The 21,112-nt window shown below is 36.1% G+C and overlaps 4 protein-coding genes and 1 pseudogene across 6 annotated transcripts; 2 read left to right on the forward strand and 3 right to left on the reverse strand.

The window, feature by feature from the left end:
- Positions 1–5,474: 5,474 nt before the first annotated feature.
- LOC104730429 (auxin-responsive protein IAA27) lies at positions 5,475–8,660 on the forward strand. The gene is made up of 5 exons (XM_010449590.3): positions 5,475–7,284; positions 7,402–7,658; positions 7,760–7,901; positions 8,066–8,127; positions 8,363–8,660. Exons 1-5 carry the CDS (start codon positions 6,845–6,847, stop codon positions 8,398–8,400), a joined length of 939 nt encoding a protein of 312 aa, XP_010447892.1. The 5' UTR covers positions 5,475–6,844; the 3' UTR covers positions 8,401–8,660.
- A 138-nt stretch (positions 8,661–8,798) lies between these two features.
- On the reverse strand, positions 8,799–10,849 carry LOC104730430 (uncharacterized). Its single transcript, XM_010449592.3, has 3 exons — positions 10,724–10,849; positions 9,438–10,122; positions 8,799–9,159 (listed from the first exon to the last, which is right to left on the reverse strand). Exons 2-3 carry the CDS (start codon positions 10,120–10,122, stop codon positions 9,032–9,034), a joined length of 813 nt encoding a protein of 270 aa, XP_010447894.1. The 5' UTR covers positions 10,724–10,849; the 3' UTR covers positions 8,799–9,031.
- A 319-nt stretch (positions 10,850–11,168) lies between these two features.
- On the reverse strand, positions 11,169–15,239 carry LOC104730431 (polyprotein of EF-Ts, chloroplastic). 2 transcript variants are annotated; one of them, XM_010449593.2, is made up of 7 exons: positions 14,936–15,239; positions 13,348–14,712; positions 13,010–13,267; positions 12,621–12,913; positions 12,135–12,544; positions 11,712–12,036; positions 11,169–11,633 (listed from the first exon to the last, which is right to left on the reverse strand). In XM_010449593.2, the coding sequence occupies exons 2-7, from the start codon at positions 14,693–14,695 to the stop codon at positions 11,349–11,351; spliced, it is 2,919 nt and encodes a 972-aa protein (XP_010447895.1). In that variant the 5' UTR covers positions 14,696–14,712; positions 14,936–15,239; the 3' UTR covers positions 11,169–11,348. The 2 variants fall into 2 exon arrangements, with proteins under 2 accessions (XP_010447895.1, XP_087335531.1); XM_087479405.1 differs by having other exon boundaries at positions 12,621–13,267; positions 14,936–15,196.
- On the forward strand, positions 15,199–17,641 carry LOC104730433 (L-type lectin-domain containing receptor kinase V.9 pseudogene; annotated as a pseudogene). The gene has a single exon (XR_015575127.1). The product of XR_015575127.1 is annotated as an L-type lectin-domain containing receptor kinase V.9 pseudogene (transcript).
- Positions 17,642–17,654: 13 nt separating this feature from the next.
- Positions 17,655–20,137, reverse strand: LOC104730432 (26S proteasome regulatory subunit 4 homolog A). The gene is made up of 6 exons (XM_010449594.3): positions 19,275–20,137; positions 18,932–19,177; positions 18,525–18,694; positions 18,210–18,426; positions 17,980–18,120; positions 17,655–17,875 (listed from the first exon to the last, which is right to left on the reverse strand). Exons 1-6 carry the CDS (start codon positions 19,749–19,751, stop codon positions 17,792–17,794), a joined length of 1,335 nt encoding a protein of 444 aa, XP_010447896.1. The 5' UTR covers positions 19,752–20,137; the 3' UTR covers positions 17,655–17,791.
- Between the last annotated feature and the right edge of the window lie 975 nt (positions 20,138–21,112).

The following is a 21,112-nucleotide window of genomic DNA, read 5'->3' on the forward strand; positions in this document are numbered from 1 at the left end:
GGTTGTATCAAAAAATTGAGTTTATTAAATTGAAGGAGTGGCTGATGTGGCAGCACCAGAAGTGAGCAAAGTTAACTATAGATACTAACTTTTATCATTACTCAATAAATTAGTCATCTATCTTAGTGGAAAAGGCAAATTTTAGGTGTTTTGAAATTTACACTGAGTTATGTTCAATGTTTTCGTAGAGCTAATATTATTAAGATTCATTTACATGCGTTCGAATATATTAAGGTTTACTCTGTCTTTTCTTCTTTGTTTTTTGATAAAAGGGTGACGACGACTTGTTCAAAGCAGAATCACTATACAATTAATCAATTATCGTTCGCTTGTTGACTAGGTTTACTGTTACCTCTCGTACACAAATTTTGTGTATACTTTTGAAAGCTACTGTATCTTTTATATGAGTTTTACGTACTTTTTTGTTTCGACAAAGTATGAGTTTTACGTACGGAAATGAATATTTTATAAATCGATATGATAACTTTTTTTTATCATCAATTACTTATATTAAAATTTAACAAGGGTTAGGTTAGTATTTATTCTATACAGCATTATCAATTACAAAAAGTAACAACTACATGTATTATAAATGTTATTCTCATATCTGTGTACTAATACTTTTATTTTTTTAAGTATTTAGATACTGTTACCGTTTTTTTCCTTTAAAAATTATTTTATTGGTTAATTTGTTTATCGAACCAATTACGTTAAAAAAAAGTGAAAAAAATCCTAAAAATCATATCATTTTAACTCTACCAAATTTGAAACATAAAAAATACTTTTTTAATAATTATAGTAAAAGGCTTTCAATAAATTAATAATAGTACTAAATTACAAAATAAAGAGGTGAACATATTTGGAGAGGCCGGTGTGTGGAGCCAATGGTACATATAGGCTTGCTAATAAACTTAAAACAAAAAAAATATTTTCACACGTGGGAGCTTTTGGCACGTGAAAATGACCGTACCATGTTTTCTTAAGACAGCATTGGGCCCACGTGTTCAACCACTTGGTTACGACGTCGTTTTTTACTTGGAAATGACCGTAACAGTATTCTGGTATGACGTCACCCTATCGTAAGTTCCGAGGTGTCAAACGAAGTCATGAAGTCGATTGCACAAACAACATGTATGTATTTCTAATGTCAAATGACAATTACAGTTTCACCCTCTTTTTCTTTCTTCAGTAATTATATTTACTATTTAACATCATTAGTCGATTGTACAAACAACATATTTGTCATTTGGTGCTATTAATTATTTTGATATTTATAACAATGGTTTAAGCTCTTTGAAAAATATTTAGAAAAGTAAAATATCATAAAACAGGAAAATTTATTGATTTTCTTCACCTAACATAAGTTTTTGTATTTAAATTTTATGATTATGGAGAAGACATGCCGGTTGACCTATTTCGTCATGGTGGTTAAGACAAACTGTCTTATACATAGATATGACATAGTATATAGGTAGTTAAGGGATCTCTAACGTCAACCAAAATAATCATACAATTAGGACTATTCCAATACATCAATTCATATCCACACACAAATATATGTTAATTATAAACCACCACAAATTCAATAACACACACTTTATTGATCACTCTATTTATACTCTTAAGTTTTTCCCTCTACAAGTAAATACTATTTCTAAAATAGGTCAACCAGCATGAAGCTTTTGTGTTTCGATTTCTCTTACTCTTTCTTTCACTCGTCGGCATGAAAACTTAAACAATAATGTAAAAACACCAAGGTAAAGGAAAATATGGAATTTTCAGAAAAATCTTGAGTCATGGAATGAAAATGATTATGGACCGATCAAAAATAAAGTAATTTGATCGACATATCGGTTCCAACATTGGTTAATAATGGGTTCAAGCGGTAGACACGCAACGATTTGATTTGTTCCGTTGTATAACTAACATTCAGAGGATAATGAAATTTATATCCTTGTATATAGCCTTACACAAACGGGAGTGTTTCTAGCTATGTTCATTTATATTAGAGAATTACCGACACGTTTGGAAATTATATCTTTTATATTTGGGATAAAGTCAGTATGATTGCATATGAAGTTAAATCATGGAGGCCTAAATAAAGGAGTTAAATCATTGTGAGGATCAATGACAACTTGTATTAATAAAAAAAAAGAAATACACTAATTGCTGACTTAAACAACTAACTTATTAGTTTTTAAATTACATGATTACACCTCAAGGACCCGGCCTTAACCAGTGTTGCCGTCGACCAAAAGAAATAAGTGTCCAACTTTTTTTCTATAAAGAGAGAGTTACTATTTCTCACATTAATTATCACTATAAATTATGGAATAAGAAATATACTAATAGAAAATTCAGATGTTTGAATGATTGTTCCCGTCTTGATCGCTTTATGAGTAAGATAATTTATTTTATATTGTTATTGTAGAAACTAGAAAGTAACATTTGTGGTTACCCCTTCTTTTATTGACAACAGTATTGCTATAGTTGACAAGTTTCTTTTCGAGTTGCAGAACGTGAAATGAAACCTTTTTGTATAGTATTCAGTGTATATATGTACTAGCTAAAACATAGAAAACTTGTACGTATTTGGACTTCGTTTCCTTGCAAAATACATACGTACGTACTTTACAGATATGAATTTTATCATTTTGGTGTATTAACATATTGATCATACTAGCTAAGTATCAATTATAAAAATAAAAGATATGATTCATAATTCAACGTCTACGTTATTTTTCAAAGCCCTAAAATTTTAGAATATGATTAATGTCGATCGATTTTATTCATTGGGCCAAGGAGCTCATAGTTTATTTTGGCATTCTTTTACATATATTGCACAAGACTAGTGCATGGGCCTCGACCAAAAATGTAATGTTAAGTTTTGACATTATAAGGATTAAGGATCGACAAAAAACACAAGTAATTTCTGTCGACGGATCCATCTCAATCCCTTATACATATTATTATACCCTCCGTAAGGAAATCGTTTCACGACACATAATATTGGTATTGGGTGAAAACTAAAAGCTCACAAAAGTTGACAAATTCGCTATTAACCGATTGACTTTGAAAGATGGTTTTACAAGAGATGTATCATGCATCATGCCCACAACACTCTTCATTGCATCTCTCAATAAAAGGAATCTAGAGACCATTTGAGGTCGAACTATAATTAAACTCATTTTTCCTCTTAAATATTTAGATAAGTTTCTACATTTTCAATATAGTAGATAATTACAAACTTGTCACTAATTGTCCAACATACCTAATTATTCATATATCGGTTCAAACGTTCTTTCAATATTAAAATCGTTATGCATTTAGTATGAATAAATTTTGACTGAAAATTACATTAACTATACATGAAGTCGTTAAATAGAATAATGTGAATATATAATCATCATGTAAAAAGAGCATTATTTTCCTCATAAATCTTGATAGTGGAGCGCAATATGCATATATTTATATATATACAAGGAGCACATATGTAAATCTATATCATTGAGGCTTATGACTTAGAAACGTCGAGTCCGATTGACAAAGTCAATATCCCAATATCAAGCACTTTCTATAATGTAGCCCATATGTATCTTAAAGAAAATCAAATGAATCTCATGATTACAATGTTTGAAATCACTGAAGTAAAAAAAGTTCAGAGTCGGATCATTGTAGACTGCGGTCTGCGAAGTTCCGAATCAAACGAGTTTTGGTAAGCAAAATCTATCTTATGTAACCAATATAACTTCTTCAATAGGAACATATCGTTTCGGTTGACAAAGAGATGAAAATGAAATGAAGCAATCTATGTTTCCTAATTGATTTTTACGTGTGTGTTTGCCATGTAATCGTTCATCGTTTATGTTCGAAGGGATAATATTCTTATCGTCGTAGTAAACGATTACAGCTTCGTCATCAAATAATTTTTTTTTTTTACTTTCTACTATATAGATAGGCTATATATACTGATAATTAGCTTATAACATGGTGGCATCAGTATACACACTACTTAACCACCGACGATTTAATATGCATATATCAAGAACCGATACTTACCATTATGCGGTTTAATTTAACGACCAGAAAAAAATCTATCGATCTAATCATTTATAGTCGTTGGATTGATTCGATCTAGTAGGTTATGAAGGATAATGGAGCATGAGGTTCTTGTACAGACGTTAAATCAAAGGAGGGTAAGTGGCTGCTTTGTCTAAAGATTCACACTGTCTCTTTGTTCTTTCTTTTATTTCGATTACGACACAAACCGATCTTTCACTAACGCTGTTATTAGTACGGTCGTCCACTGATTTAACATTTTTAGGTTTAGTGTAATTCCATTCGACCCTCAACTAAATACATAGTTTTCAAGTAGTCATTATTTTCATGTCTGATAAATAAAGTAGAAAAATATATATAGGACAATTTAAAAGCTAAAGCTGAAGAACGTTTTTATGTGTAACTTAAAAAAATTATAATATGAATTTAGTGAAACTATATAACAAGTGAAGCCACTAAAATTGGACATCTTTTTGGTGATCTCATAAAGTTTATAATATGAATTTAATAGATGAACAAAAAAAAACTTTTTAAACTGATTTGTTATTCACACACATTTAATTAAATAACTGGATTGGCTAACCCATTCAAGGTACAGAGTTTACAAAGAAATCAACAACTTCCTAATTATAGTGGTACGAATTAAACAATCCGCACTTGAAGTCTTGAATCCAAAAAAGTGGAAAGAAAAAAATTAACGACATACCTCCTGAAGAAGTCTAAAAACTCTGTACAAGGCACTAAATGGCACGAAGTACTCTTATCATTAAGTTACCTTTGTAGCTTTGAGGGTAACTAATGGCACGATTAGATGGTGAGTTAAGGTGCAATATACGATGAGATGTCAAGAAAACGACAAAAACCTTGCCCAAAAAAAGAGAGAGACAAAGGAAAAGTTAAAGAAAGGCACCTTACGATTAAGACACTCGAGCTTACACTAAAACACAAATCCAAAAAGCTTTAGATAAGATCGAAAGATGAATCCCACCTTAGAGGCTTTACCAAATTACTATGCATGGCGTAATACTGCAACTTACACGTCTTTTTTTGTATGTCCAGTCTTCTTGTTATATACATGTCGTTGTTACAAATGACTTACTCAGATCGTATTCATTGGTTGAAATGAAAATATTTGATATATTCTTCTCATATTAATTATCCTCAAATTAAACCTATGTGATCTTTTTTTTTTTTGGTTTGAATACAGGGTTAAAAAAAGAAGACAGACATTAATGTGTAGTCATCCACTTTCAAAGATATATTTGGAGATAGGGAAGCATCTATATATACTAGCAAAGTTAAATCTGATATGATCATTGAAGAGTTTGATCCAACTCTGAAAAAGTTATAAAATAAGTCGTCAAATTGTAATTTAAGCATATATATATATATGCTTGATTGTGGAAGAAACATATAGTCTGATAAAAAAAATGAAAAGTGGAGTGTGGAGACCACAATTCTTTTTGGGAACACTGCTCAATATTGCTACTGCGGCTAAGTGGCAAAGACCTACCCCTCCCTACTGTTTCTTTCCCCTTTTCATGCTTCTGGTGGGCTCAACAATGAGAACCCCATGGGTCCAAAACTTTTTTTCGAGATTCTCTTTTCTGTTTCTCAATTCTCATCCCCAAGTCTAATAATAATCCACACCTCCATCGCAATTATTGGCCACTTAATAATTTCTCTATTCGTAAGCTATAATTATATTAGCGTTTAAACATTATCTTGGCAAGTTTTATCGTTTGATTTTCTTATAGATTATGCTATGCAATCATCATGAACATGATTCAATGGTTCGGCGGCATTAGAAAAATCATAAGTATTGTTTTCTCTTTTGTCAAATCATAAGTATTGTTTTTAACTTTTTTCTCAAGGGTGAAATACCTACAAGTATCAGTCAACTTCATTTCAACTAAGAACAAATCATCATGATTCATGAGTAATGAGTAAAGATTGTTTCACGAACAAAATCATCATGAGTCAGCTCGTGAAACGAATCTAAAACATTTACAACTGTAATTCCTAAACTTATCAATAACTCATTTCAATATCAAGCTAAGAAGGAACTGAATACAAAAGTGTGTTTTTAGTTGCTACTAAATCATGTGTATTATACTATTATATAATAGCATAACATGCACTTTCATGAAATATATATCATATTGTTGTTTTTTTTTTTTACAAAAGTAAAACTGTAAGAAAGAGAGACAGAGAGAGAAGGGCAAAATAGGAAAGATTTACGGACGCTTTCTGTGACCTGTCGGGGAATAGATGTCTGTCTACACACACGATTCATCATCATCATTCATACATTAGTATAAAACAATTTACCAAAAAATAAAATAAAAACATGTTCTTTAAACAAACATTTTCTAATCTATTTATTTGGTGGAAACAAACATTTTTAAATCTTAACTGCAACGATTAGTGTTTAAACCCTTCCCCAAAGAGGAAACAAATACACTTCTAATTATACAGATTATATAAAAAGATAAAAAAATTATGTATACTTTTGTCCACTTTTTGGAAAATACGATTACTGCCAAATTTTAAAAACAAAAAAGACGCATAAAGTAAAAAAAAAATAAAGCTCTCAATCTCATCACCTTTTTTTTTTTTTTTCTTTTAATTATTTCTCCCCCAGATAAACCTTACAATTTGATCTCAACTTGAGAATTTTTTGTTTCCCATTTCTCTCAAGAGAGTGTTAGTTGTGTAAACTAAATGCTTCAAAAGTTTCTTCTCAACATACTTATTTGAAAGAACAGAAAAAAAAAAAAAACTTATGTCTGAATCTGTAGTAGCAGCAGCAGAGCATGATTACATAGGTTTGTCAGAGTTTCCTATCATGGAAACAACAACCACAACAACAATGTCTGACAAAACCAAAACCAGAGACAATAACAACGACGGTCTGAATTTCAAGGCAACCGAGCTGAGACTTGGTTTACCCGGTTCTGAGTCACCGGAGCGAGTTGACACTAGATTCTTGTCTCTCAACAAGAGTAGCTGTCCTGTGTCAGGTGCCAAAAGGGTGTTCTCTGATGCCATTAACGAGTCTAACAAATGGGTCTTCTCTCCTGGATCCACTACTGCTACTGGTGATGCTGGCTCCGGTTCTGGTCCTGGTAGCTCCGTCGTGAAAGATGGTAAGTCGACTACTTTCTCCAAACCGGCTGTTCCGGTTAAGGAGAAGAAGAGCTCTGCAACAGCTCCAGCTTCAAAGTAAGCTTATTTATTTATTTATTTGCTCTGTTTAAGATCTTTCTCAGATATTTAAAAACAAGAAAAAGCTTTTATGAAGAAAGATTCTTGATGGTTTTTGTTTTTCTGATTGAGCAGAGCACAAGTGGTGGGTTGGCCACCAATTAGATCATTCAGGAAGAACTCAATGGCTTCTTCACAGTCTCAGAAACCAGGTAATAACTCAGAGACAGAAGAGGCAGAGGCTAAGTCTGGACCAGAACAACAACCTTGCTTGTATGTCAAAGTGAGTATGGAAGGTGCTCCTTACTTGAGAAAAATCGATCTCAAGACTTACAAGAGCTACCTTGAGCTCTCTTCTGCTCTTGAGAAGATGTTTAGCTGCTTCACCATAGGTAACGTAATCTAGTCCTCTCCTTCTTTGAGATAAATACTCTGACTTGAGTTAGTGTGTAACTGTTTTCTTTTGGGTGTTTTTTTTGGTTTTTTTTTACAGGTCAGTTTGGGTCTCATGGAGGGTGTGGCAGAGATGGGTTAAACGAGAGTCGCTTGACTGATCTCTTGCGTGGTTCTGAGTATGTTGTTACCTATGAAGATAAAGACAGTGACTGGATGCTGGTCGGTGATGTCCCTTGGGAGTAAGTCTTTGATTCCTATTTTTAAGAAACCTCTGAGATCAATCTCAACTGATTGTTGTATATTAACATCTAGTATTATATCAATCTAATGATCTTAGCACAGTTCTAGCTTAACAGAAGAATATAGTTCAGTAAAGCTCTCTTACTGTCATTTTTCTGTGCAGAATGTTTATATGCTCCTGCAAGAAGCTGAGAATCATGAAGAGCTCTGAGGCTATCGGCTTAGGTTAGTATTTCTTCTCCAAACCCTCTAGTTTTACGCAGATCAATCTGTTCTACACCCACGCATGTGGTCCATTTTGAACTAAGACCGCCTTCTAAACTTTCATAATTCTTGCTGGATTCTATATGGTCATTTGCAAAGCTCGTAAACACTAGGAACTTACTACTGCACGATATGAAGAAACTATCACGTACACCATGTTTCTAACAGAAATTTTTTCTTTTTTCTTTTTATGCAGCTCCAAGGGTGATGGAGAAGTGCAGAAGCCGGTACTAGGAAATGCCCTTTTATGTGATAATATGTTTGAAAAAAATATATGTTTTCTAAGAAATGTAATAGCCATTTTGTTTTGAAGTATTTTTTGTGTTTTGTGTGCTAGGAGTGATCTTTCTTGAAACAGCCTCTACTAAGCTCTTAATAAGGCATCTTCCTCTTCTATCTCTAATCAATCTAATGGATCATATGGGTTTGTATATGTGTGTTTGCCAAGGAAGACTTCATAATTCATATGTATAAAAAGGTTGGTAGTGTGTAAACCGGCTTGATTTTTTTTGTTAACCAATGGGAAACCAAATGAGTGTATCTCAGTGATGCAAAGAGCAAACCTTAGTAAAGAAAATATTTACTAGTCCACAGAGTTTTCATGGAGTTATATAGATCTTTGGATAGAGTTATTACGTTCAAACAAAATGATCGGATCATATTATTACCAAACATACACAACGGGTTTAAAAGACACACACCACTTACTAGCGTTTCCACATTTTCATATATATATATTTATCTATACTACCGAACCTAATCCTCAGATTCCTTCTCTTTACGACTTCTATGTACAAAACGAAAGCGAAGACACCCGAAAGGCTTACAGGGATTGCAGAGTAACTCTGATTTGCTTCATTATGTCTCAATTCTTTTGAAAACTCCAGCTTCTCTTGCTGAGGTTGTTCATTAACCAGCCAAAGTCGAGTAAATTTTGCCCGTATTGTATCTTCACAAGGTAGCTTCTGTAGGGTATTAGTATGCTCTTTAGACCTGAGAGAATTTCACATAGATGGTTTCAAGATATATCCTCAAATGTAGACAGCAATTATCAGACATCACAACTGACACCAATAACGGTAGATATGAGAGAATCCTACATTTTCTAGTGTTCACACCACTTATCTACATCTAGAGACTTTAGATAAAGTACTGAACCACATGGATATAATAGCATACTGACCAAATGAGACTACAGTCTACAGCCAACCAACATATGACTTAGATCCAAGGCATGTCACAGAGAGAAACATAAAGACATTGCAGTTTACCTGTTATGCACATAGTTTTGTAAAAGTGAGCAACTTGAGCATCTCCCCTTGTAACTACGCGCTTGTTTGATTCCAAACACTCAAGAAACGCCATGTCAGCTTTGAGCAACTCTGCCTGGTCATGAGTATCATAACCAATATCATGGCAATAACAGCAATGATCTAACCAGTCAATAGGTCTCTGATCCCATACCATAGAACCCCCATCTTTCCCACTAGACCAGTTAGGTCCACAATAATGTCCGTATCTCGGGAAAAGCTGTGAGAGAAACGCCCTCGTTCCTGTGTGCCAGGGAACCTTCGAAACATAAGGTCTAAACCGATAAACAGTATTCACAGCGTTCGATCTCGAGGACCTTCGAGAAAGGGCATGCCTTTTTAACCCTCTATTTATAGTAGTAGGTTTCTGCTTGCCATCACCGGTATTTGCAGCCCAAGGAAGAGCTGAACTAAAGGACCAAGTCCATATTTTGATATCAAACATTCCTTTCCCTTGCTTTGGCTGTTCCAGGATAGACATTGTCGATTTCCCTTGCTGTGGCTGTTCCAGGATAGACATTGTTGCTTTCCCTTGATCTGGCTGTTCCACAAGAGATGTTGTCGATGTCACGGTTTCAACCATAGCTACATCCTTCTTTGAACTGATGCTGCCAAACCAAGAAATACCAGGCAACCCAAAATTCATCTGTAAACAACAAAACAAGCATACACAATGACTTCAGCAACCCAAGTATCAACTGTTCACAAGATCTGTCTATATTAATCTATTGTTCAATTAATTCAAAAACAAGATTTTGCTTGTGCAACTCCCTAAACACCGACCTTTATAGAGCCACAAAGAGAGAAAATTATGCAGATCACTATATCAAGACTATTTATGCTTTTCTTGAAATTCTCTGGAGTTATGAAGCAAACCATGCAAAGTGATCCAGAGACACAAAGACAAGTTTTAGTTTTTTTTCAAAATTGACATTGCTTAATTTAGATAGAAATAAACATTGGTGGTATGTCAAGAACATGCAAAGAGAGCAATTTTAGACTAAGTCGATCTCAATACACAAGACAATTCAAACCCAATTTCATGGCTGATGAATTTAAAATCATGAATCAACAGAGAAATCAGAATTCAAACGATTCAAGTTTCGAAATTGCGAAAGATGACTTATCAAAACCAATGAAACCTATAGTACGGGAAACATTAAACAGGATCTTTAAAAAGCGGTAAATAACACAAAAGGGTATTTCCAGAGAGAGCTTTGCATTGAGAGGTTGGAATGTTCACGAACCTCTGTGCAAAGGAGAGACGCTGCGAGAAGAATAAGAAGAAGAAGAAGACACAGGTTTTTGTTTTTTTTTTTCCTTGAAGCAATTTACAACCTCGGAATGCGATCGATCTATCCCTAACTTTCTATTGGGCTCAAAGTGGGCCGACCGACCTTTTCTTTACTCTAGATGAGAACTTTGCAATATGGTAGATTAATTAAAATATAACCAGAAAAATTAATTAAAGTTTATTTATTTTTTCAGTATTAAAGTTGAAGATATTACTTTAAACAAAAATTTTGTCACTTTTTAGCATTTTTATGCAAGGAAAAAAAAAAAATTTACAAAACAGTTTAGGCAAAACTATTGTTGATTTTATGTTACTGATTTGGTTTTTGGCTCATTAATCAAGTTTTAATTTGATATATAAAAGTATAAACAAATATTTAAATAAAAATTTAATCTATATAATGCAAAATCTCATCTTTTCATGAACAAAAAATTACAGGTTTTGTTTGATTAAAAAACTAACCAAAAGTGAATATACTGAAGATTTTGTCTACAAAATAAAAAAGGAAGACTTTTGCTTTTATAACTCACATGACACAAAACAGAGCTTCCTTATTTGAAAACTTTTAATTTGTCTCATCAGTTATCTTCTCCAAGAGTAAACTTCACAAACCTTCTGACTTTGATGTTTTCTCCAAGGGTAGCCACTGTTTGCTTCACCAGATCCTTAACCAGAACACTGTCGTCTTTAATGAAAGGCTGTTCAAGCAATGCCATTTCTCCAAGCCTCTTTGAGATCCTACCTTCAACAATCTTCTCCCTTATGTTCTCTGGTTTTGACAAAAGATCCTCTCTTTGCATCTCAATCGCCTTTTCTTTCTGCTTTATCTCTTCTGGAATGTCCTCTATCGAAACATATTGCACCTGCGGATTCACATTTCAGGTCAGAGACCACCAACCATTGTTTAAGGAGTCATTGTTTCAGCTGAGTCATTCTCTTACCTGTGGATTAGCCACTGCTTGCATTGCAAGATCATCAACCAACTCCTTGAATTTTTCGCTTCTTCCGACAAAATCTGTCTCACAGTTCACTTCTATCAGAACTCCAATCCGAGAGTCGTGGATGTATGAGCCGATTCTCCCTTCAGCTGCAAGCCGGCTTGATTTTTTATCCGCTGATGAGAGACCCTTCTTTCTAAGGAATTCTTGTGCTTTCTCAAGATCTCCTCCTGTCTCCGCCAATGCCTTCTTGCAGTCCATCATTCCGGCTCCTGTCTCTTCACGCAGTTGCTTCACAAGAGCAGCTGAAACCACTGTAGCTGCTGGACTGCAGTGCCGTAGTGTGCAAAAAGTTTAAATCTTCTTATAGCCAAAAACTTTTAAGAACTTATGTCATGAATAACAATTATTAAAAACACATCTCACCTTGCTTCCTTGACCTCTTCAGCTTTTGGCTGTTCTTTCTCTTCCTTAGCTTTCGGTTTAGCTGCAGTTTGGGCAGCAACCTCAGCAGCAAAGTCCTGGCTTTTCTTCTCAAGGCCTTCTCCGAGAGTGTACCTCACGAATCTCTTCACCTTGATGTTTTCTCCGATGGTTGCAATCCTCATCTTTACAAGATCCTTTACAATCACCTTATCGTCTTTAATGTATGGTTGCTCAAGCAATGCAAGTGCATCTAGCCTCTTCTTTATCCGACCGTCAACTATCTTCTCTCTTATCTGCTCTGGTTTCGACAAAAGATCTTCCTTTTGCATCTCAATCTCTTTTTCCTTCTTCACAATATCTTCGGAAACATCTTCGGTTACAAGGTACTCTACTTGAGGGCACGCAGCCACCTAACATGTCAGGTCGAGTAATGTCCTCAGTTATAGCAAAGTGAAGAAAATGTTTGAGCTAGAATCTTGGATTTACCTGCATCGCCAGATCATCAACAAGTTCCTTGAAGATGTCGCCGCGTGAGACAAAATCAGTTTCACAATTAACCTCCAAGAGGACACCAATTCTGCTGTCGTGGATATAAGCACCGATCCTTCCCTCGGCAGTGGCTCTGCTTGCTTTCTTGTCTGCGCTTGCTAGTCCCTTCTTGCGGAGGTACTCCAGAGCTTTCACCATATCGCCCTCAGTCTCCGAGAGAGCATTCTTGCAGTCCATCATTCCTGCCCCTGTTTCTTCTCTGAGCTGCTTCACTAGAGCTGGTGAAATGCCTGTTTCATTTTGTGTTAGGAGATGAAAACTCACATAAACGATTTGGTCAAGAGTCAGGAAGTAAAACAGGTAAAAAAGATGGACAGAGGACAGACCTTTGATGCTTTCATCTGCAGTAGCGGCGGTGCCACTTTCCTCGGAAGAAGCTTCTGGGAAAAAAGAGGCAACAGGAGCTTCAGCACTTTCCTCGGAAGAAGCTTCTGGGAAAAAAGAGGCAACAGGTGCTTCAGCAACAGGTACTTCAGCCACCACTTCCTCCTTCTCAACCTCTTCACTTTGTACAGTTTCTGAAGATGAAACTTCATCAGTGGCTGAATTTGGAGAAATAGAGTTCTCAAGAATTTCCTCTTCACCTGGTCACCATTAGAGGAAAAGGGTCAATGCTAATAAATCAATGAACTGATTCAATATAATAGAAGGCAATTCAACCTACTTTTGGTTTCTGGAATTGGAGGAACCACCTCCTCAGCTACAGCTGCTGCAGTAAGCGTTTCGGTTTGCTCTTCTTTTTCTGGCAACTCATCTTCAGCTTTGGTCGCTATCACTTCTTCTTCTTCTACCTTGGGAGTTTCTGATGAGGGAACCTCTTCACTTGTTACCTCAGCTGAGACAGATGGCGATTCCTCGACTACACATGTGGTGACAGAGGCTTCAGCTTCAGGCTCTACTGGTTTCTCAGCAGGTTGCTTCTCTGCCTCTTCCTCCCTCTTGTCAAGAAACGCAGCAATCTCTTCGTTCTTACGGAAAGCAAGCATAAATGGATTTGTGGCTGTATGCACAACCCCTTGAGTGGTTGTTTCGTCAAACTTCCCATCGTTTTCCTCTTTCATCGTTAGAGTAACACGTCCCCTTGCTATCCGTAACACACGAACCTTAACCTCTTGTCCAGCTTCCAACGAAGAGCCACCCATCATCATGCTTCCAATTCCATCATCAGCTTCCTCAGCTGTTGGTAAAAACCCTTCTTCACCTTCTCCTATAGTTATAAACGCTCCTGACCTCGTTAAATTCTTCACCACTCCATCCAACATCTGTCCTTTCGCAAACTTTGAGTTAAAGCCATCTCCTTTCCTCGGTCCTCCTTTTGAACCATCCCTTTTCCCTCCTGACCTCGGCTTATCACCACCACCGGACTGACGTTTAGGAGGATCGTCATTCTCACGCATAGTAAGAGAAATACGTTTTGTCTCAATGTCAGCTTCCACTAGCCTAACTTTCACCTCTTGCCCAATAGTGACAACACTCGCAACATCCTTAACAAAGGTGTCACTCAACTGAGACACATGGACTAATCCATCAGTGAAAGCACCAAAATCAACAAAAGCACCAAAGGGCTGAATCGCTCGTACTTTCCCAGTGAAAGTAGCTCCAGGAACAAGCTCCTCGTTCTTAACAGCAGGCATTTCACTCTTCCTCCCAGGTCTAGCACCTCCCCTTGGCTGAGATGTCGTAGCAGGAGCATCTGACTTCTCACTAGCCACGGTTTGTTTCTCATCCGCAGCAACAACAGGAGTAGTAGAATCTTGTTCCTCTACAGCAGCAACAACATCAGTTCCTGTGGCTCTACGATGAGGATGCAACACAAAATGCCTTCCATGAGTAGGAAACAATCTAAGCGAAGTCGAAAGAGGCAAAACTAGTCTCTGCGTTGATGATAGAATCTGTTTCCCAGCTTTACCCGAAAAACTACATTTGATGGAACAATCATTCTTCTTTACACTAAAAGCAGCTCCCGGAATGAGCCAAGCATTGCTGATAGAAGAAGGCGTAATCGTAGCCATGGCTTAATAACTATCACCTACACATATAAAAACCCATTACACACTGTCAAAATTTGCAAGCTTTCCTCAGACAACAACACACAATTGAAACATAAAAAGGTAACTCTTTTCTCAATTCGAATTGGAAAAAAAACTCAAATTTCCCATCTCCATAGCTGAAGTTAAAGAAAGATTGTAAATTTCAAACTACCTTATCACCTAAAACAAACGAAGAGTTACAAAACTAAGAAAAGGAGCTACCTTTAAAGCTAAAGCTCGCCGTTGCTCTGAGAAAACACTCCCAGATAAAGAAAAAAAGGTAAAGCGAGAAAATTTTTTTTGGTGTTCGACAAATAAGCGAAACGAGGAGAGTGGTGAGAGGCTTCAAATCCTTATCTCATATTGTCTCTCCTATGTGTTTTATTTCGTTTTCCCTCTCTCTTGTTTGGTGGATAGAGATAAGAGTCCTTCGAAGATTACATTACCAGATGATTGTCTTTTTCTCTCTCTCTCCTTACCATCGAACTCCAGCTGAGTCGATTTATCCAATATGGGCTTACGGTCTTCATCACACTAAGGCCCATTAAGAGGCTATATATTTGAGCTATCGTTTTCATGCTGCTTCATTTCTTGAAAAATCAATTAAGAGGGCGTTGAAGAAGACTTATTCAATATTTTATCACCAAGACTTTTGCTTATGGACCCTTCCAAGTTGTTTACTATGTGAAGAGTCGTACATACAGAGCCTATTTAGTTATTTTTTAGGTCAAAGAAGGAACAAAAAAAAATTGCAAAACGATGAATATTATGTATGTACTAGTGCTTCTTGTGCTGATGCAATGCTTCTCTAACAAAGTAGTTTCTCAAAGTGAAGAAGGAGAGTTTGGTTTCAATGGTTACTTGTATGACAGCTCAGGAATTGCTATTATTAACTCCAATGGTTTGATGAAGCTCACAAACTCGACTGGATTCTCATATGGTCACGTTTTCTACAACTCTCCAATACGATTCAAGAACTCAACAAACGGTACCGTTTCTTCTTTCTCCACTACGTTTGTTTTCGCTATAGTCTCGCAGGCCAATCAACTTGATGGTCATGGACTTGCTTTTGTCATCTCTCCCACTAAAGGCTTGCCTCATAGCTCATCAGCACAACATCTAGGTCTGTTTAATCTTACAAACAATGGAGATCCTTCAAATCATATTGTAGCTGTTGAGTTTGATACATTTCAAAATGAAGAGTTTGGTGACATAGATGATAACCATGTTGGTATTGACATCAATGGTTTAAGATCAGAGAAAGCTTCTACCGCAGGGTATTACGAAGATGATGATGGTAGATTCAAAAACATCCGTCTCATAAATCAAAAACCTATACAAGCTTGGATTGAATATGATGCCTCAAGGAAACAGCTTAATGTCACAATTCATCCTGTTCATCTCCCTAAGCCAAAGACTCCATTGCTTTTTCTAACCAAAGATTTATCGCCTTATCTTCTTGACTCTATGTATGTTGGCTTCACATCATCCACAGGTCGTCTTCGTTCATCTCACTATATTCTTGGTTGGACCTTCAAGCTCAATGGGACAGCTTCAAACATTGATATTTCTCGTCTTCCTAAACTTCCTAGAGACTCTCGGAGTACAAGTATGAAAAAGATCTTGGCTATCAGTTTGAGTTTAACCGGCCTCGCCGTTCTCGTCTTCTTGACCATAAGTTATATGCTTTTCTTGAAAAGGAAGAAGTTGATTGAAGTTCTTGAAGACTGGGAGGTTCAGTTTGGTCCACATAGGTTTGCTTACAGAGATCTTTACATTGCTACAAAGGGTTTCAAGAACAGCGAGCTTCTTGGTAAAGGAGGGTTTGGAAAAGTCTACAAAGGTACGTTATTGACGTCTAACATAGATATCGCGGTTAAGAAAGTTTCTCATGATTCAAGACAAGGAATGAGAGAGTTTGTGGCAGAGATTGCAACCATTGGGCGTCTTAGACATCGTAACTTAGTTCGCCTTCTTGGCTACTGTAGGCGTAAAGGAGAACTCTATTTGGTCTATGATTGTATGCCAAAAGGCAGTCTTGATAAGTTTCTTTACCATCAACCAGAACAGAGTCTTGATTGGTCACAAAGATTCAAGATCATCAAAGATGTAGCTTCTGGTCTCTGCTACTTACACCACCAGTGGGTTCAAGTCATCATTCACAGGGACATTAAGCCAGCAAACATCCTTCTTGATGATTCTATGAGTGGAAAGCTTGGAGATTTTGGTCTCGCAAAGCTCTGTGAACACGGGAATGATCCTCAAACCTCTAACGTTGCTGGTACGTTTGGTTACATCTCACCTGAGCTCTCAAAAACAGGGAAGGCAAGCACAAGCTCTGATGTCTTTGCGTTTGGAGTATTTATGTTAGAGATTACTTGCGGGAGAAGACCGGTTTTGCAACGAGCATCTTCCCCAAGCGAGATGGTTCTTACTGATTGGGTGCTAGAATGTTGGGAAGATGATGACATACTGCAAGTGGTTGATGAGAGGGTTAAGCATGATGGTAAGTACATTGAGGACCAAGTCACACTGGTTCTGAAACTCGGCTTGCTCTGTTCGCATCCTGTTGCCGCAATTAGACCAAGCATGTTGACTGTCATCCAGCTCTTGGACGGTGTGGCTCAGCTACCCAACAACTTTCTTGAAATAATGAAAGCTCAAGAAAACATTCGAGCCATTGAAGGCTTCAGTGAAGCAGCTGAGTCCCTTGCAGAGCCTTGTTCGGTGGCTACGTTGACGTTTACGGAACCATTTGTCTCGCATGGTCGCTAAAAGATAAAACCAACTTGGTATTTTCTTTCTTTACTATAACGTATTAACTAGTGTATGAGCTGTGATATTGACTTTGCCGATTTCTTTTCCTAGTGCTTAATTATCACGTTCTGTAACATTCGGTTTTAATAATGAGTTTTAGTTTAGATCAAAGTAGACATCCTAATTGGAAATGAGGAATTGTTATATTGAAGGAGATTAGAAAGCATGATCAACTTATAACACCAGAAAGATCCTACTCAGAAGCAAATGTATAAAACAAAGTGTAGAGGAGGAAGTCAAGAAGACGATATGATTATGATTTTACATGTAGAGGCCTTCAGGGACGCCTTCTTTCTTCTTGAACATAACCTTCTCCTTAGCTTTCTTGAAATCTGGATGCGTCACCTGAATATGGACCCAAAACAAAAAACCCAAACATTAGAGTCAGCGGCTACTGATATCGTAAGTGGAGTGTGTATGGGTTGAACTGAATGGTTCAGAGTCTTTACCTTCATACGACGTTCCCTGAGGGCAAGTAGACCAGCCTCAGTGCATATAGCCTTTATATCAGCTCCTGAGAACTCGTCTTTTGTCATCACAAACTCTTCCAGGTTTACGTCGTCAGAGAGAGTCATCTTCGAAGTGTGTATCTATTTAAAAAAAAAAAAACACAACAAATTCGATTAAAAATGAACTTTTGAACAAGCCATTGATATGTTATACGAGCAGAATTAGTTACCTGGAAGATACGTCTTCTTGTTTTGATATCTGGAAGAGGGAACTCGATTTTCCTATCAATTCTTCCAGGTCGAAGCAGTGCCGGGTCAAGACTCTCGATTCTGTTTGTTGCAAGGATGACCTTAACATCTCCTCTTGAATCAAAACCATCAAGCTGGTTCAGAAGTTCCAACATAGTTCTTTGGATCTCACGTTCACCTCCTGAGTGAGCGTCATACCTGTTTTATTTCAAAACATGGTTTAATCAGATACCATTCTGAAGTCTCTCTGCTATTCAATTGGTTATGGATCATGTTTGTGTGATAGTTTGACTTACCGCTTGGTACCAACAGCATCAATCTCATCTATGAAGACGATTGATGGTGATAGGTCATCGGCAACTCTGAAAAGCTCCCTCACAAGCTTAGGACCATCTCCTAAATACTTCTGAATCAGCTCACTACCAACAACTCTCAAGAAAGTAGCTGATGTAGAATTAGCCACCGCCTGAAAGAAAACAAGGTCACAAGAGCTCACTTCCACAATGTTCTAAACTAGGGTAAGAACATGCATGAAACATACACTTAGCCACCAAACTGCAACAATTTCTCATGCTTGTCACAGAGAGAAACGAGAAACTAAGACATTAATAGAAACAAGTGATTCAAAAGATACTCCTATTATCTTCTGGCTTTTATTCTAACGTATACTAATACTCATGGGATCATAAGTAGAAAGACGAACCTTAGCAAGCAAAGTCTTCCCAGTGCCTGGCTCACCATACAAAATCACACCCTTTGGTGGCTTAATACCAATATCTTCATACAACTCAGGATGAGTCAGAGGAAGCTCAACAGCTTCCTTAATCTCCTGAATCTGAGCTTCTAAACCTCCAATATCAGCATATGACTCCAAAGGAGCCTTCTCAACTTTCATAACAGACACCATTGGATCCACTTCATCTTGTAGAATCCCAACAACAGAGAGAACCTAACACACAAAAACCAAATCAGTACTAGAACCCTAAGTTCCCAAAACCATCAAATAACAAAATAGGATCCTAAACCCTAATTCAACAACAACATACCTTATTATGCATCAGAATCGAACACCCAGGCTCAAGCTGATCTTTATCAACGAACGACAAAATCCCAACGTAGTACTCAGGTCCAACAGAAGAAGAAACAATTGCGTGATTCTCATCAATCAGCTCTTCCAAATTCCCAACACTCATAGGTGTACCACGAAGATCATCAACCTTAGATCTGTCTTCCTCAGCTTTCTCTTCCTGAGGCTTCAACCTCTCTTGATTCGCTACAAACTCTTCCTCCATCAACAAATAATCCTTGATCCGCTCTAATTTCAGTAACCGGAGCTTACACTTAGTAGACGGAGTCACCGTCGGGAGTCTCGCCGCCGCCTCAGGACCTTTCTGCTTCCTTTGTTTCCTCCCGACACGAGCCGGTGGTGCCGCCGGCTCAAACTTCTTCTCTTTCTTATCTCCACCACCATCAGGTTTCCGATCTCCTTGACGATTCAATCCTCCGGATGGTCCTTGCCCCATGATTCTCTCTTCTCTCGATTTCTGAGTTTCTTAGAGGTTTTCTTCTTCTCTCTTTGTACTGAGATATTTTGGCTTTGGGAAGAAGAAATGTTTTTTTTTTAATTGGGTCGAAATATAAGTAATAAGCCCACATAGAAGTTGGGCTCGTAACTGAATCCAGCAGATGATTTTATAACTGATACAAACTACAAAGCTTTATTTAGAACTTCATAAGATTGAATGGTTTTAGAGTTTGCATAAAATATTTTCTCTGAAAAAAATTATTACGGAAATAAACTCTCTTTTTTTTCCCAAATCTATACACATTAAAATCTATTCGAGTGTATGTACCATCAGACGAAATGCATCGAAAACCACATAGTTTGTAATTTGGTTCATAAACACACAAAAATAAAATTAAAGTAATTGATCAAATTTATATTACAATCAAATATATTAGGGTGAGAAACTAAATTAAATTGAATGTTATTAAATTAACAAATTTTTATACAAACCAAGCACATTATATAACATAAAATACAATAAATGAAACCAAAATTCCAGTCAACTTTTAAAACTCCATTAAAAAGTTTAGTATAATTTTATTTTTGGTTAAACCAAAATATCAAAATATTTTTTGATCAAATTACTCAATAATAAAACTTAAAATGAATTTCTTAATATATTAAAAATATTAGCAAATATTCTCTCCTTTTTGTAAATCCTTTCTAAAATGTAATAAACTTTCTCATGGGAACATATTTGTTACAATGTCTTACATATAATATACACACACAAAATACAAACAAATATTTTTGTTCATATTTTTTCTTGGTATTGGTTCGAGATTTATGAAGATTTTTGAAGAGTTCAACAAAATCATAAAAAATGAATAATTGAAAGATTGTTAAAGATTGCTAGAGAGTTTTGTTGATTAGTTTTCTAAAATCTTGTAAAGTCCTCCAAACAATCCCTATATTTTTTTTGATACTTTCCATGACTTTATTTTGTAAAGAAAGTGTCTAAAATCATGAACCAATAACATAATAATTGAACTCATTAACAATCCTAGATTCTTTTGTTTTAATTGAATAACACAAAACTTTTAATGACTTTATAAAAGTCTGAATCCAATAACCCAGATTTATTAAGATTTTAAATAACTTTTTATAAATCACAAACTAATAACACTAAACTTTAATATAGTTTAACAAAATCTTGATCTAATAACAACAGATTTTACATAACATTTAAAATCTTTAAAACTCTATTCAAATCTTAAACCAATAACCCCCACTTATTCTTCTTTCTTTTTGATTTTACAAACTTTAGATTATTTTCTCTTCTCCGTATTCAATGTTTTGATTTCCTTTTTCTAACAT

This window comes from Camelina sativa, chromosome 12, assembly GCF_030686135.1.
Source record: "Camelina sativa cultivar CO46 ecotype springtype chromosome 12, ASM3068613v1".
In the NCBI taxonomy this organism is placed as follows: Eukaryota; Viridiplantae; Streptophyta; class Magnoliopsida; order Brassicales; family Brassicaceae; genus Camelina; species Camelina sativa.

Excerpts from the sequence above, each read along its gene's own strand:
- LOC104730429 (XM_010449590.3), top strand. The coding sequence starts at position 6,845 with ATGTCTGAATCTGTAGTAGCAGCAGCAGAGCATGATTACATAGGTTTG. Across the intron at positions 7,285-7,401 it reads GCAACAGCTCCAGCTTCAAA|AGCACAAGTGGTGGGTTGGC; the intron begins GTAAGCTTATTT and ends CTGATTGAGCAG. Across the intron at positions 8,128-8,362 it reads CTCTGAGGCTATCGGCTTAG|CTCCAAGGGTGATGGAGAAG; the intron begins GTTAGTATTTCT and ends CTTTTTATGCAG.
- LOC104730430 (XM_010449592.3), bottom strand. The coding sequence starts at position 10,122 with ATGAATTTTGGGTTGCCTGGTATTTCTTGGTTTGGCAGCATCAGTTCA. Across the intron at positions 9,160-9,437 it reads CAAAACTATGTGCATAACAG|GTCTAAAGAGCATACTAATA; the intron begins GTAAACTGCAAT and ends AAATTCTCTCAG.
- LOC104730431 (XM_087479405.1), bottom strand. The coding sequence starts at position 14,695 with ATGGCTACGATTACGCCTTCTTCTATCAGCAATGCTTGGCTCATTCCG. Across the intron at positions 12,545-12,620 it reads TTGATGATCTGGCGATGCAG|GTGGCTGCGTGCCCTCAAGT; the intron begins GTAAATCCAAGA and ends CTGACATGTTAG. Across the intron at positions 11,634-11,711 it reads AAGCAGTGGCTAATCCACAG|GTGCAATATGTTTCGATAGA; the intron begins GTAAGAGAATGA and ends GTGAATCCGCAG.
- LOC104730432 (XM_010449594.3), bottom strand. The coding sequence starts at position 19,751 with ATGGGGCAAGGACCATCCGGAGGATTGAATCGTCAAGGAGATCGGAAA. Across the intron at positions 18,427-18,524 it reads GATGCTGTTGGTACCAAGCG|GTATGACGCTCACTCAGGAG; the intron begins GTAAGTCAAACT and ends GAAATAAAACAG. Across the intron at positions 17,876-17,979 it reads TCAGGGAACGTCGTATGAAG|GTGACGCATCCAGATTTCAA; the intron begins GTAAAGACTCTG and ends GTCCATATTCAG.